The sequence below is a fragment of the Tachypleus tridentatus genome, chromosome 11 (assembly GCF_004210375.1).
Source record: "Tachypleus tridentatus isolate NWPU-2018 chromosome 11, ASM421037v1, whole genome shotgun sequence".
Taxonomy (NCBI): Eukaryota; Metazoa; Arthropoda; class Merostomata; order Xiphosura; family Limulidae; genus Tachypleus; species Tachypleus tridentatus.
Window position 1 is genome coordinate 31,941,578 of NC_134835.1, and position 15,078 is coordinate 31,956,655.

A 15,078-nucleotide genomic window follows, 5' to 3' on the forward strand; every position below is an offset into this window, starting at 1 on the left:
CATGTGAAGAGATCTGTGAACTTGTTGCTCAAGTCACTAGGCATGTGATGAGATCTGTGAACTTGTTGCTCAAATCACTAGGCATGTGATGAGATCTGTAAACTTGTTGCCTAAATCACTAGGCATGTAAAGAGATCTGTAAATTTGTTACTAGTTTTAACTCCAACTCATTCAGGGCCTTCAAACTTCACTGATACCTGGTGCTTTTTCCATTTGCATTATTTTCAGTCTATATAAAACTTCCTCTTTCACAGTCCTTAGACCAGTGTCTTCCTCTATCATTATTGGTTCTCCACGATTAGGGTCATCATAAAAGTCACATACATTCTGTCCAATTCCTTGACACAACAGCTCTTCCAAAAAGAACTTCTCCACCCTATCTATGATACATCCACTATGTCCTTACATCCCTTTTTCTATTAGTCAACAATTTCACCTTCTGATGCTTTTGGTTTTTCTCAAGTTGTAAGGAGGCACGTACAGGAGGCGCTCAGAGTAGCTGATAATGCATATCACTATATCATTTTTTTTTTGCTTCCTTAATTATGAAGAGTATTTTTCTCTTGAACATCATTAGTAGTATACCGTTTGTCATCCAATCTTTGTTTCTTCTGAATCATGTCTTCTTTTATTTTATTCAACTGTTTTTTTCCTTCTTGCTTTACATCTAGTACTTGGTTTGTTTCTTTTCATAGAATGAACTCTTATCTATTATCAACTTATGAAAGCATAGATTTTCCTCACATTTTCATCTTTACATCTGTTTTCGAATGCTTGAATTTTATTTCATTTTTTAAACTTGATTTCTGGGTTTATATCAGCACCAGGATAAGTATGAATATTCTTTATACAGTTTCTGAAGCACTGCTTTACTATCACAAAAGTAACTAAAAATGTAAAATCAGAAAACTCTTTAAGCAAGATAAGGCTGGATTAGGTAAAAGAAATAATAACATAATGAAAGTTTTTAATGAGATACGTACAGGAGGCGCTCAGAGTAGCTGATAATGCAGTTCGAGAGAGTAACGCGAGCTGTACGTTCTCCAAGCAATTTATAACTTATAATGGCATGAATAGGATTTAGGCACTGTTCAAATGGACAATAAAACAATAACATTTAAGTATAAATAGATGTGTTCTATCCTGAGTTCAGGACTACTTAGGATAAATGTAGTTTCATGATACAATTTATAGACATTCTAGAAATAAAAGAATGTAATATAGATTTACTTCAATTTTTCTGGTGATTATGAAGTCAGTCAATTTCACCAACCTTGTACAGAGTTGGGGTAAAGAAAATAACAAATAAAGATTTATTAAAGAAGAAAAAAAAATGTTTGAAATGTATTTGAGGTTTCAGAGATTATGGAAATAAAATCTGAGATTTTTGTGATAAAGTATTTTTAATCATAAAATGAAAAACCACTTTGCCTTAAGCTAGTAAAAAAAAAAAATGACTATTTATGAACAAATCTTTATTAAAAATACTTCACTAAAAATTTGATTCTTTTCTAAATAAATGTTATGTATCATAATACAAATCAACGGGTCAAATTTTGTAATACACGTACTATGTTAAAATTAATATCGGAATTATAATGAATACAAAGTAGTACATCAAATTGAAAGTGTTAATACACGAAAGACTGTGTGTAATTGTCTAATAGGCAACTTGTACCCTACATAAAATTTATTTCTTGTAAAGAAAATTACCGATTATAAATAATACAAAGGGAAGTATTTCTCATCACCACATAGCACATTATACACCAAATCAATAAAGGTACTAGTTTCCACCTACGAATAAGAAACACTAATTTAATGAAATAATTATAAGCATCTTAGTTATATGACGTACTTGTATCACCCTTATCCACAACATTATAAATCTCTCCATTATCTCCACTGGTGAACACATGCCAGATGGCTCGACAAAGATCCATCACATGAACTGTATTCATTTTCAAATCTTTTGTCCAGAGTAACTGTGGTAAAGAAATTTTATATGTTTTAAACAGAAATAATATTAGCACTGAAAAAAACCACATTAATTTACACAGTAATCTACCTCTTAAGTGATTACCTTATGGTTTACATGACTAGTGGTCTTTCCTCAGGAGGAGATGAAGACTTCAAAATTGAATTACTTGTAGAATAGCAAGACTAGATGAATAAATAAGTTACAAGTACAGTAATTACTTCTGTATTGCACATAAATTGTTGTAATGTCGGTATGTAAGGATGTTTTATACCACCACATGTACAGTACATGTGTAAATGTAATACACGTTATTATGAGAAAATAAAATGTTGCATATAATCTGCCAGTTTAGTTTTCCTGAACTACAGACATACTTCTCAATGTCGTTCTTGTTCTTGCTGATATAGTGCAGCAACTTGGGATTTTAACAAGTAACTGTGAAGATGAAATTGTTCCTAACACCATACAGCTGTTTCCATAGACACAACTGATGTTACTACACTGTCCTCTTAATCTTCATTTGAAGAAGTTTGACTCCTGGTATTAGCCAGAAGTTTTGTCTCGCAGTCTGCCTTTATAGTTTTGTTAGTGACAACTTCAAAGTTTGTGTACTCCTATCAGTTAACATTACAATTGTCAACAAAGACTACAAGATCATTGGGAACTTCAGGATTGTCTTGTTCCCTATATTCAGACAAATCCTCTGTTAAAAACAAAAAAGAAAGAAGTAAAACATTTCTTGTTGTAGGTCAACTGCAGATGTGGCTTCATCCATGTGAAACATGTTGCATTATCAGCTTCTTGTGATAAATTTACGTTTTGGATAATTCCAACATCCTAAGGCTGAAGCTTGATAATGGTGTTCAGTAGAAAAACAAAACAAGTGTTTTGAACTGCCAAGAACAACATCAGGGTGGACAATACAACTGTCCACAAACAATAACACAGAGTGATCTTCAGTTCTCATTTTGTTATTGGCCTTGTCAAGCCACTGCTGGTATAACTCACTGGTCACCCATGTCACACAGGGAGGCCACTGAGTGCAAGAGTAAAGCTCTATTTTAGAAACCATTAAACATGTCTTTGAGAGGCTGTAGCCAGTGCATATAGACTTAAGATGTTTACTCTAGTTGTCTACAACAGCTGGGTCAACATCAGCAACTTCTCCAGACTAAATAGCAATAAGTACATTCTGGCACTTCATCCAATTGTCTAGCCATCCATTAGAACATCAAAATGACCAAAATTCTCTGCATCCATCAATGTTCTCTCTTGAGCCATCTTGACACTGATAGGGATGTTCTTTTCCCTGGCTGTAGTGACCTACTCCTACATGATCTTAACTACGTATTAATAGCATGCTGTTGTAGGCTTACTGTACTTTCTGTCCAAGCACTCTCTCTTCTACTACTAATTCAAAACCTCTTTCTTTCACTATATTATAGATTTATATCTTTCCAACACTGACTGCAATCACTATTACACAACAAGGTTTCCATTCATCAGCCTTCTTAAGCACTTCCACTCTCTTCCAGGATAAAAATCTTCCATTTCCTAAACATTGGAGTTGGTGGCATTCAACTGAGACAACTGACAATGAAACTGACAGATGAGCTCAGCTCATGTATGTGAGACTTTACCATGTAGGTGCTCATATGAGACAAACAATCATTGATTTTATTTATAAAAACTGGTCAGTGTTTACATTCTTAGAATGGTCACCAACAAGAGGTTGGAAACAGCATAGATATATCTGTACATGGGTACAGTGGTTGAGAATGAAGGATGGTTGCTGGTCAGAGGGTCTTTCAAGAGAGAGACTACTGTATTACTATACTTGAAACTTACCTGGTCAAAACTAGAAACATGTTCTTAATACCAAAAATTATACCAACATATAATTCAGAAATTGCAGTAGGATTATAATTTTAGAAGTCAATTAATTTTACATCTTCTTTGTGAAATATAAATTTCCATATGACTAAAAAAAATATCAAAATACCAGCTTCAACTATTTTAAATTAACAACAAAGAGTGGCTGAACACCTTCCTATTAACTACCAATGCTTCCTAGAAACCTTTTGGGTTAAAAGCCATGATATGGGTGCTATTTTCCTACATTTAAAAGATATTTTATCTGTGCTGAAACTTAGAAATATTTCTTTAATTTTACCAAGTATTAATTATGAGCTGAACATTAAAATTCGGACTCAACCAAACTGAAAGACTTCTATCAAGTACTTTAAACAATGTGTTATTCCTGTGGAATCAATTAGTATAACATTTTTCTTAATTAATCTCTGACACAAAAACCTATATTTTAAATTATGAGACAGTGAAGGTTACACATCTCACCTTCATCATTTCTCCCAGGTACTTGTAGACTGCTCCAACAATTAGTCTTGGAGCTATAAAAACAACAACATTTATTTAAACATTGACAAGGAAACTTTTATAACATATATTATTATTACCTCTAGGGCTCAAGTACACATTTATGCTTTAAAAACATCTCAAGGCTTTTAAAAATAATTAAGTAAAGCAACTGAGCAAATACAAATTTGGTTACAAGTTCCACTTCTGAATCAAAGTGTCAACAAATTACATAAACATAAGCAACAAAAACAAGCAAACCTACTTTCAGTTAGATCAATTAGTATAAAAACGTACAACATATATGTATTGAATACACTTACATGACTCAGACTAATATAATTTACTATATTACAAGGTTTAATCAATTTCAAATAAGAGTCAAATGTATTTTCACTACATGTTTATTCTCTACAATACAAATTTTCGTTGATGTTGTACCACGAGAAAACTAATAATTTATAGAACAAAAGGACCTTTACTACTTACATTACATGGAGAAAATAACAATAGTAGTTTATAACAGTGATGATAATTTAAAAATATATTTTTTAGCAAGCAGAGTTTTAATCTATCTTAACTTACTAATGCCTTGTTTATCCCCTATCCCATACACAATAGCAGGTCGTAACACAACGTAGTTGAGATCAGGAATATTAGCTAGTTCTTCTTCTATTATTAGTTTAAACCTTGCCATAAATGTCCAAGGATCTAGTTTGCTTGTTTCTTTCGCAGGTTTCTACAACATATACATAACATAAATAACATTTTAAAAGTGCCACTATAATAATTTGGGTTGTGTGAATCACATATACATTTTTATGACATAAATGCTGATAAATTTATTTTTTAAGTTGAATACAAATTTATAAATACATGAAGTATGCAGTATCAACATCTTACCAGACTAAACAAGTAACAAATAAAAATATTTACTGTGTAATCATTTTTAACCATCTACAATTTCTATGATATAAAACAAAGTGTTTGCTATACTACAACATGTACTTTAAATTTACATACACTTCTATTAGTTTTGCAGGAACAAAGATACCTTATAAACAAACATTAAAATTAATTTTATCAAATTATTCAATGTTACTTATAATTACACAAGTAATGTTTGCAACACTAATGTTAAGTATTTTGCATTTCAAAAATTGCAATCTCTAATTCTATGAATACAAAATTTACCATTTTACTTGTAAGTCAGTTCCTGTTCTATTAACTTGTAACTTTTTCAGCTGATTAAAAAAAACAATCAGAACAGATAATAAAGTCTACTTTTCATACTTGACTCTTTTAAAATTCACATTATAAAGTGATAACGACAAATTCACTGTCATAAAATAATGGTGTGTGTACTAGTTAGAAAATTGGCATATCTTGAAACTGAACAGGTCACATAAATGTATCAAAACTAGTCTCTCTAGTATTAATACTTCTGACAATCTGTTCCGTGTACTCTGTTTTTTTGTTCTTTGAAAACTCTCTACCTTCTCATTAGAATGCATGTATCCTGATGACAGCTCTACATATTTCTTAACTTTTCTTTTGGCTGCTTCTTTGGCACAGTGAATGCTCAATTTCACAATACCTTCCTTATAAACCTGCAGTGAAACATTAGGTGTATTAAAATCAAATACAGATTCAATATACTTCTTCATTTAATATCAGACAGCAAGGTGTTATTTTTTAACAACTGTGAACTACACATTGTGAGGTCCTTAAGTATCTAACCAAAAACACCTTAGGTGTAAAAAAAAGAGTGGACAATAATGGACTCAGCGTACAATTTAAGAGTGAAATCAAAACTGGCAGGCAAAGTAGTAACTACACTAATAGCATTGATAAAAAGTTTACAAAAAATACTTGATTCATTAGTTAGGTTCTTTGTTTAACTTTAGGCACGATGGTTGGTAAAACAAAACGGTAAGTAATGAATGAATATTTACTGTCAAATTCTTATTAATGCTATAAGTGCAGTTACCAGTTTGGCTGCCAATTTTGATTTTGCTCCTTTAAGCCACATACTGAATCTTTTTCTGGTCACACCTTTTTTCTTCACATAAGGTGTTTCTGATATCACGACTTTTTATCAATAAACACAAACAAATTACACCAAACAAGAGAGTAACACTTGACAGTAACAAACATTAGGTTTAGAACCACAACCCTATTATCTGGAACAGACCTATACTTTACAGAACCAACCAAATTTTTTTAAAATATGGTAGTTTCCCTCTTTAAATAACTTCCTTTATAATAACACCATGGAATTTAGATTAACAGTTTCCTCTCATCACCTCCATGCAATTGATACAGCTGTATCAGGCATTATTATTTATACTAAAATGCTCTTTTAATTAGGATAATTTCATAAAATGTAATAAACATATATTGAAAAGCTGGCAATGAATAATAACCAACAATCTGCATGATTCTTTGGAAAATTTGATACAGAAACTACTAATGTAGTTTGCCTGGCCTAACAAATGTTTATATATCTGCACATATTTTCACCTTATAGTTTTGCTGCTTTAAATCAGCCATCTTTAATCCATATGATGAAAACAAAAAATGGCTCACCTTTACTATTAGTTGAAGCTGTAGTAAAAATGTTAAACCAATAGCTCAAATTACTTTCTGCATATATGTGCAAAAGTTTTTCATTAAATTTGTGTTTTTGATGTTGTTGAACAACTTTGCACATGGTTTACACATACACATATATATATACATACTAAGTGAGAATTCTAATTGTACGTTGTAAAATTCCATAAATATATGAAATTTGAAAACAATCCACTAAAGTATTTTTCTATCACACAAAGTTTCTCTACTTATGGCACAAAGATTTAAAAAAACAAAAAAGAGGAAGAAAACCCAAACTGGAGAGGTTATATCTTAAGTATGTCTTAATGGATTGCCTTGAAATATGGTTTGTGAAATAAGAATATAGTACAGCACATCCACCAAAAATATAGAATAGTTTGGATTACTGAAGACTGAGCTACAGAAGGTATAAAATTATTAAACTATCACTTCTGTTAATAACACACAGTGTGTCCTGCATGTTTTTGTTTAGTTGCAAAAATAAACTGTCATGATTTTTTGATACAGATAACAGTATTCCTGAAAACGTTCATACACAGTGAGGTAGTTTTTATCAAACAGATGACAGTATTCCTGAAGACGTTCATACACAGTGAGGCAGTTTTTATCAAACAGATGACAGTATTCCTGAAGACGTTCATACACAGTGAGGCAGTTTTTATCAAACAGATGACAGTATTCCTGAAGACGTTCATACACAGTGAGGCAGTTTTTATCAAACAGATGACAGTATTCCTAAAGACGTTCATACACAGTGAGGCAGTTTTTATCAAACAGATGACAGTATTCCTGAAGACGTTCATACACAGTGAGGCAGTTTTATCAAACAGATGACAGTATTCCTGAAGACGTTCATACACAGTGAGGCAGTTTTATCAAACAGATGACAGTATTCCTAAAGACGTTCATACACAGTGAGGCAGTTTTTATCAAACAGATGACAGTATTCCTAAAGACATTCATACACAGTGAGTCAGTTTTTATCAAACAGATGACAGTATTCCTGAAGACGTTCATACACAGTGAGGCAGTTTTAATCAAACAGATGACAGTATTCCTAAAGACGTTCATACACAGTGAGTCAGTTTTTATCAAACAGATGACAGTATTCCTAAAGACGTTCATACACAGTGAGGCAGTTTTTATCAAACAGATGACAGTATTCCTGAAGACGTTCATACACAGTGAGGCAGTTTTTATCAAACAGATGACAGTATTCCTGAAGACGTTCATACACAGTGAGGCAGTTTTATCAAACAGATGACAGTATTCCTGAAGACGTTCATACACAGTGAGGCAGTTTTTATCAAACAGATGACAGTATTCCTGAAGACGTTCATACACAGTGAGGCAGTTTTTATCAAACAGATGACAGTATTCCTGAAGACGTTCATACACAGTGAGGCAGTTTTTATCAAACAGATGACAGTATTCCTAAAGACGTTCATACACAGTGAGGCAGTTTTTATCAAACAGATGACAGTATTCCTAAAGACGTTCATACACAGTGAGTCAGTTTTTATCAAACAGATGACAGTATTCCTAAAGACGTTCATACACAGTGAGTCAGTTTTTATCAAACAGATGACAGTATTCCTAAAGACGTTCATACACAGTGAGGCAGTTTTTATCAAACAGATGACAGTATTCCTGAAGACGTTCATACACAGTGAGGTAGTTTTTATCAAACAGATGACAGTATTCCTGAAGACGTTCATACACAGTGAGGCAGTTTTTATCAAACAGATGACAGTATTCCTGAAGACGTTCATACACAGTGAGTCAGTTTTTATCAAACAGATGACAGTATTCCTAAAGACGTTCATACACAGTGAGGCAGTTTTTATAAAACAGATGACAGTATTCCTAAAGACATTCATACACAGTGAGGCAGTTTTAATCAAACAGATGACAGTATTCCTAAAGACGTTCATACACAGTGAGGCAGTTTTAATCAAACAGATGACAGTATTCCTGAAGACGTTCATACACAGTGAGGCAGTTTTTATAAAACAGATGACAGTATTCCTAAAGACATTCATACACAGTGAGGCAGTTTTAATCAAACAGATGACAGTATTCCTGAAGACGTTCATACACAGTGAGGCAGTTTTTATAAAACAGATGACAGTATTCCTAAAGACATTCATACACAGTGAGGCAGTTTTAATCAAACAGATGACAGTATTCCTGAAGACGTTCATACACAGTGAGGCAGTTTTTATCAAACAGATGACAGTATTCCTAAAGACGTTCATACACAGTGAGGCAGTTTTTATCAAACAGATGACAGTATTCCTGAAGATGTTCATACACAGTGAGGCAGTTTTTATCAAACAGATGACAGTATTCCTGAAGACGTTCATACACAGTGAGGCAGTTTTTATCAAACAGATGACAGTATTCCTGAAGATGTTCATACACAGTGAAGCAGTTTTATCAAAGAAAAAGTTAAAAATATATTTTTTAACAAAAAAAAGTTTTATAACTTACTTTTGGAAGATAACAAACACAGTGGTTATAATACTAGTTCATACTGACACACACATACAGAATTAAGTATCTTACTGTAATATTCATCTTGTACACTTACAGGGTCCGACTGTCCAGACTTAGTTTCAGCAGCTAAGTTAACAACAAAATCATATTCTCCCTCAGGGTCAGTGAAGGCACTCTGACAAGATGCTGAAAGTTAAAACAAATTTGTTTATTTTTAAATAATATATTAATTCCATACTACTAACAGGATACATTTACATGTATTCAGCCATGCAAAGGAAAATCAGAAATTTCATGCCATAAAAAATATGTAATAGATTATGTTTGTATTTTCAATAACTATATATATAATGCATCTTAAATCATTAATCAAATCTACCAAAAACAAGCCAAGTGTTTAATTAACAAGTCTAGAAATTTTTAACTTTAACATACGTATAGATTGTATGAAAAAGTTGCATAATAAACAGTTTTGTTATTGTTCATCACAAGTTATTCCCTTACTTTCTGTTTAATAAGAGAATTTAAAAATGCATGAGGATTTCTTTTACTATTATTTTTTCTCATATTCTTTATGTTTTTTTGGATTGCTCATTAGTTTAACCTGATGTATTACACTTCCATCTGTCTATACTTGTCCAGTTCACCTTTAGTTCTTGTTTTTCATGACTCTCTTCATGGTATTTACTTCTAAATTATTCAGTTACCTACCTTTTTAAAACACTGAACAAAAACCTAAAAGATGCATTGCCAATGAATGAAAACTTACCAGCATTAATAAGATTAGCACTCTTAAATTCCACCTGAGGATGTTCAAATAATTCCTAAAATAAGCAAATATTCACATGAAATCTAAAGTATGACAGTATTATTACAGATTATCTAAAATTGCTATGTGCAATAAAAGATTTTTCAGCCTACTTTAATAATATTTTAGACTAAAAGCACCTTAAAGAAGCATGTTTTGTTTCTGAACTTCAAAATATATATAAAAAAAAAACACCTCTAACTTTTCTGGGAAGACAACTAGTTTGTATGTCACTAGGAAATAAAACATTAAATATTTTGTTCAAGAATATTTTAATTTTGAGAAAAACAATTACCCTTACTTGGAGTATTATGACTTCTAAATAAATAATACAACATTGTTGTTTTTCTAAAACCATTTAGACTTGTAAACATTTAAAACTCTTTTCATTATGACTACTTCAATAACTTTTTTATCTTAGTAACATTCTGACATAATATGTACTTAAATTATTTTACACTACATGTATTTCACCAGTTTCAGTGTATAATATAAAACAATAAACTTAAAGGCCATTCTTTGTAGACATTTTATGAAGAATTTCAAAGATATTTCAATGCAAACATTTTTCATTAAACTTAAATCTTGTACAGAAAGGCAAGTGTGAATAAAACATCCAAACAAAACTTTGGTAATTCTCTTCCAGTTCATCCTTCACCTGTCCTAGTAATTCTCAACACTTCATTCTTACCTGTCCAATACAGCCTTCCAGTCTGCACAAGCCAAAGTTAATAATTTTGGTGTAGAAATTATATCTATGTTTTCACAAATTTAAGTCATAATTTCACCATATTTGGACCAAAAGTATTTTCACCATAATGTTCCTTCAGGATAAGCTGTGCATATCTGGGCTGAGTTCTCTGTATCATGTGAGACAGTAGCAGTCAGCAAGCTTTTATAAACTGTACTGATAGATGTAGTGTACAGTTACAGGTGCATATGGCTATTTTTATTCACTGATGACTAACACTGTGATTTTAAAGCAGTACATTTACTAGTTAAATCATTTGTTTAAGCATCAAATAATCAAAATGACTTGTGGGAGGGTAACTGCTGTGTTGCTGCTCATATCAAATGAAAAAAGAAGTGGCTGAAAGGGTTTACTTCATGTCAAATTCTCAAACAAGATGTTTGATACCAGAAAGTATATACCGAATCCACGAAACAAAATCTACGTAGAAGAAATAAATAAAAAAAAAAGACACTTCTAACACTTAATACAAAAACTTGTGGAAAGCGTTTTACAATGCTTCAGAAGTGGACTGATAAGAAACTTGATTATACCTTGATCATGAGTATTATTCCCAAATGTTAAGGATATAGTAATAAATACTTAAAATATGACAAAGTAAAGAAAAGAAATGAAAAAAGGAGCAACTTGACAAATGTGTGACAATTGAGTCAACTGTCCTCAGCTGGAGATATTTTCAAGTCATGTGAAAGTTTCGACACTGTAACAGATGAGAGAAATTCAGTTGTACTGGTAGTAGAAAAATCAGGACCTAAGATAATGACACTTGTTACAAACACTGGTGTGAAATATCTCAATGAGATATATATTGTAGCTTACAAAGAGAAATTACAAATGCAAATACACCTTGGAAAACATCAGATATATACAAAGCATCAACTAAATCTGACAGACTCTAGAAAGAGAAATGCACCGAAACTCTCTTTTTGGCCATAGAAGGATTCCCAAAATCTGACTCAAAAGAAAATAAACAAAACCACTATTTAATATTAAGTTAGAAGTCTGTAGTTCAACAAAGGAAAAAAAAATTACTAAATACTGTGTTTTACAGGATATGTCCTGTAGACTGAATGTTTTAAACATGACTATAAAATATTTGTATGCCTTAAGTTCTTATCTCTTTGTCAGAAGTTTTGTTTTTTCTTTCATGCAAATTTTTATCTCTCCAACATTAAAAACAGACATCTAACAAATTCCTTTCCAATTTACCTATGAACTGATAAAACCAGTTCTTAGAAATGTGGACTTTACTGAATATGCCATAATACATTTGTAAAACATACTCTTTTGACACAGCTGCATTTTGATAAAATAATCTTCATTAATGAAATTGAAGACCTTACTGGTCAAGACAGAATAAAAGTTCACTAGACAGGAGTAAACTGTAACGATTGATGTCAGCATGTTACATTTTTTATTCTTCTGAATTGTATACATTTTCATTAATACATACAAAATAATAAATCAAATCTATCATGAAAACAAATTTAAGAGAATAATACTTCAACTTAGATGTCTTTCTAACTGTAAGTAAATATTTAAATTTCATTTTTAAATTTGCTTAACATGAAAAACAAAATCACAGGAAATTGTACAAACCTGGAGTATTATTAATGACTTTTTCTCTGAATTATTTTAATTTTAAATTATTTTAAGAAACTTCACACCTTAGTAACTGCATATGGGTTTTGAGATATAACTTGAACTATTTTAGATTAAAAAAAAAGGCAGTTACTTTGAATTGTTACTCATATTAGGTATCACACACAAGTGTACTTTACACACACGTTTTATATCAAAATTCACACCTGTCGACTCTTGTTCAGCCATGCTATCTGAGGAGGGACCTTGTCAACAACACGTACCTACAGAGAATAATGTTACGAAGATTCACTATATGTTTGAAGGTAAAATTATAAACACATTTTGTAATATTGTATTTTAAAAATTACATTTAAAACATGGTACTGATCCACATGAGGTAAAAATACATAGATATGTGTGTATAATGATGTAAAACTGGATATTATCACATTTTCCCTACAAAATTGCAACGATGTATACAGTTGAATATTTTACGTATATTCTCAAAGGAAAATACAACATTTCTCTTACTGTTTATTTTTATAGCCATTAAAAACACTTTTGAATAATGGCTGCATATTATGCATAATGTTTATATACAGTCACAAACATCTGTTTCCTTAGTAACTGATGTTATTTATACAATATAACCTTTAAATATATGTGTATAAATTAAATTTCATGGTTACTAAAGTAATCACAGCAAACCAGGTTAGAGAAAAGGTAAAAGGGTTCTTCTTACTTTTGATACAAGGTCATTTCTTATTAGAAATTCCACTAAGTTCTGCCCAATAAAGCCCATACCTGTAAAAGATGTTATTTTTCATGTTAATATTACCAGTAAATCTTATTAGTTAAAACTGCAAAGATCAAATTCATATTAAAACTATTTTGTAACAAATACTGAAAATCATACAATTTTTCACAACACAATTTTATTTAAGTTCTATACATTGACCATTTCATAATTATTAATTAATTAAACAGGCTTAAACAGGACTACTACATGTGTTGTCCTACAATTAAACACTTATTAACCAACAGACTAAGTTTTCTGCATGATTTCAATCCCAAACAGATTAAAATGTTTCACCAGAATATCCAGGTTGCATTGCAGTTAATGAACGTAACTGTACTGATTGAATAATGTTTTTATGCTATAAAACTGGCCAACTCAGAGTTAAAAATATGTTAAGAGTGACATCAGTGTTTCCAACAGAACATCTTGGATACACAAACTGACTTGATGCTTATTAAGCAAACACAAAACAAACCATTTCTGTTGATTGAACAATTCTTTTTTGATAAATTTGAAAATACATGTTAAGTTTTGGTTTGTTTTCAATTTCATACAAAGCTACATGAGGGCTATCTCAGCCCCTAATTTAGCAGTGTAAGACCAGAGGGAAGGCAGCTTGTCATCACCACCCACTGCAAACTCTTGATCTATTCTTTTACTAATGAATAGTGGGATTGACTGTCATATTATAACATCCCCATGGCTGATAGGGTTAGCATGTTTGGTGTGACAGGGATTCAAACCTACAACCCTCGGATTGCAAGTCAAGCACCTTAACCATCCAGCCATGCCAGGCCTACTTGTTAAGTAACGAGTTACTCTGTTTTTCTGGAAAGGACAATTTCTTCTTCATTTCTATAATTTTTACTAACTTCTGAAAATCATTCAGCAAATGATATTTAAATTCAAAATTTTAAAATTAAATTGATATTAATAAAGGCATCTGACTAACCATAAATATCAAATTAGTATTAATTAGTTACTGAAATACAGTTTGGAAAAACCAATTGTAAGATTTCAACAAGAGAGTTGCCATAAAATCACACAGAGTAAAATCCAGATATAGGGCTTTAAGTTTATTTAAGATTAATTTGCATTAACTCTTAATTTATGTCCATGTTGTTATTAAAATTTGACCATAATATTCATAATAAGTTAGCAAATTCCAGCCAGTTTAGGGCCTAAACTCATTCACTAAACTAAGAACAGAAAATAATACTTATAAAAGTAAGGATGTTGTATTATACAATATATTAAAATTGAGAAAACACAAGTTTTAAGCAAACTACAAACATTATTAATATATAAAATGACATGTACACATTACAATATGACACGCCCAATTCATCACCTTTCAAAATATTGATCGCTTAAAATACAATTGCAATAGTGTACATCAAATTAAAAAACTACACAAACTTAAAATGCAACAGAACAAGCAAACACCTATGGCACTCAGATATGCAATTACAAAAGCACTTTAAATTGATACAAAAAATTATAATATTCTTTGATAATATGTAATGCTATATTCAAAAATAGAAGTGTTTAATGATTAAGAGAATGAAAACTGCTGAGTTAGTTTATTCTAAATGCACATGTTCTGTTACACCTTTTAATGAAACTGTTATGCTATTTCTAAATTGCCTACGCCTTAGTAACATAAA

The 15,078-nt window shown here is 31.2% G+C and overlaps 1 protein-coding gene across 4 annotated transcripts in view; it reads right to left on the bottom strand.

The window, feature by feature from the left end:
* The window catches only part of LOC143231878 (uncharacterized), a 41,798-nt gene that overhangs the window by 13,071 nt on the left and 13,649 nt on the right, over positions 1–15,078 (bottom strand). For 3 of the 4 annotated variants that reach the window (XM_076466650.1, XM_076466651.1, XM_076466652.1), the window contains exons 2-9: positions 13,355–13,416; positions 12,837–12,893; positions 10,239–10,293; positions 9,564–9,655; positions 5,851–5,964; positions 4,940–5,093; positions 4,337–4,389; positions 1,859–1,985 (exon numbers count right to left, since the gene is read on the bottom strand). In XM_076466650.1, the coding sequence (XP_076322765.1) occupies positions 1,859–1,985; positions 4,337–4,389; positions 4,940–5,093; positions 5,851–5,964; positions 9,564–9,655; positions 10,239–10,293; positions 12,837–12,893; positions 13,355–13,416 (714 nt within the window). The remainder of the gene's footprint in view (positions 1–1,858; positions 1,986–4,336; positions 4,390–4,939; positions 5,094–5,850; positions 5,965–9,563; positions 9,656–10,238; positions 10,294–12,836; positions 12,894–13,354; positions 13,417–15,078) is intronic. The other variant, XM_076466654.1, reaches the window with a different exon arrangement.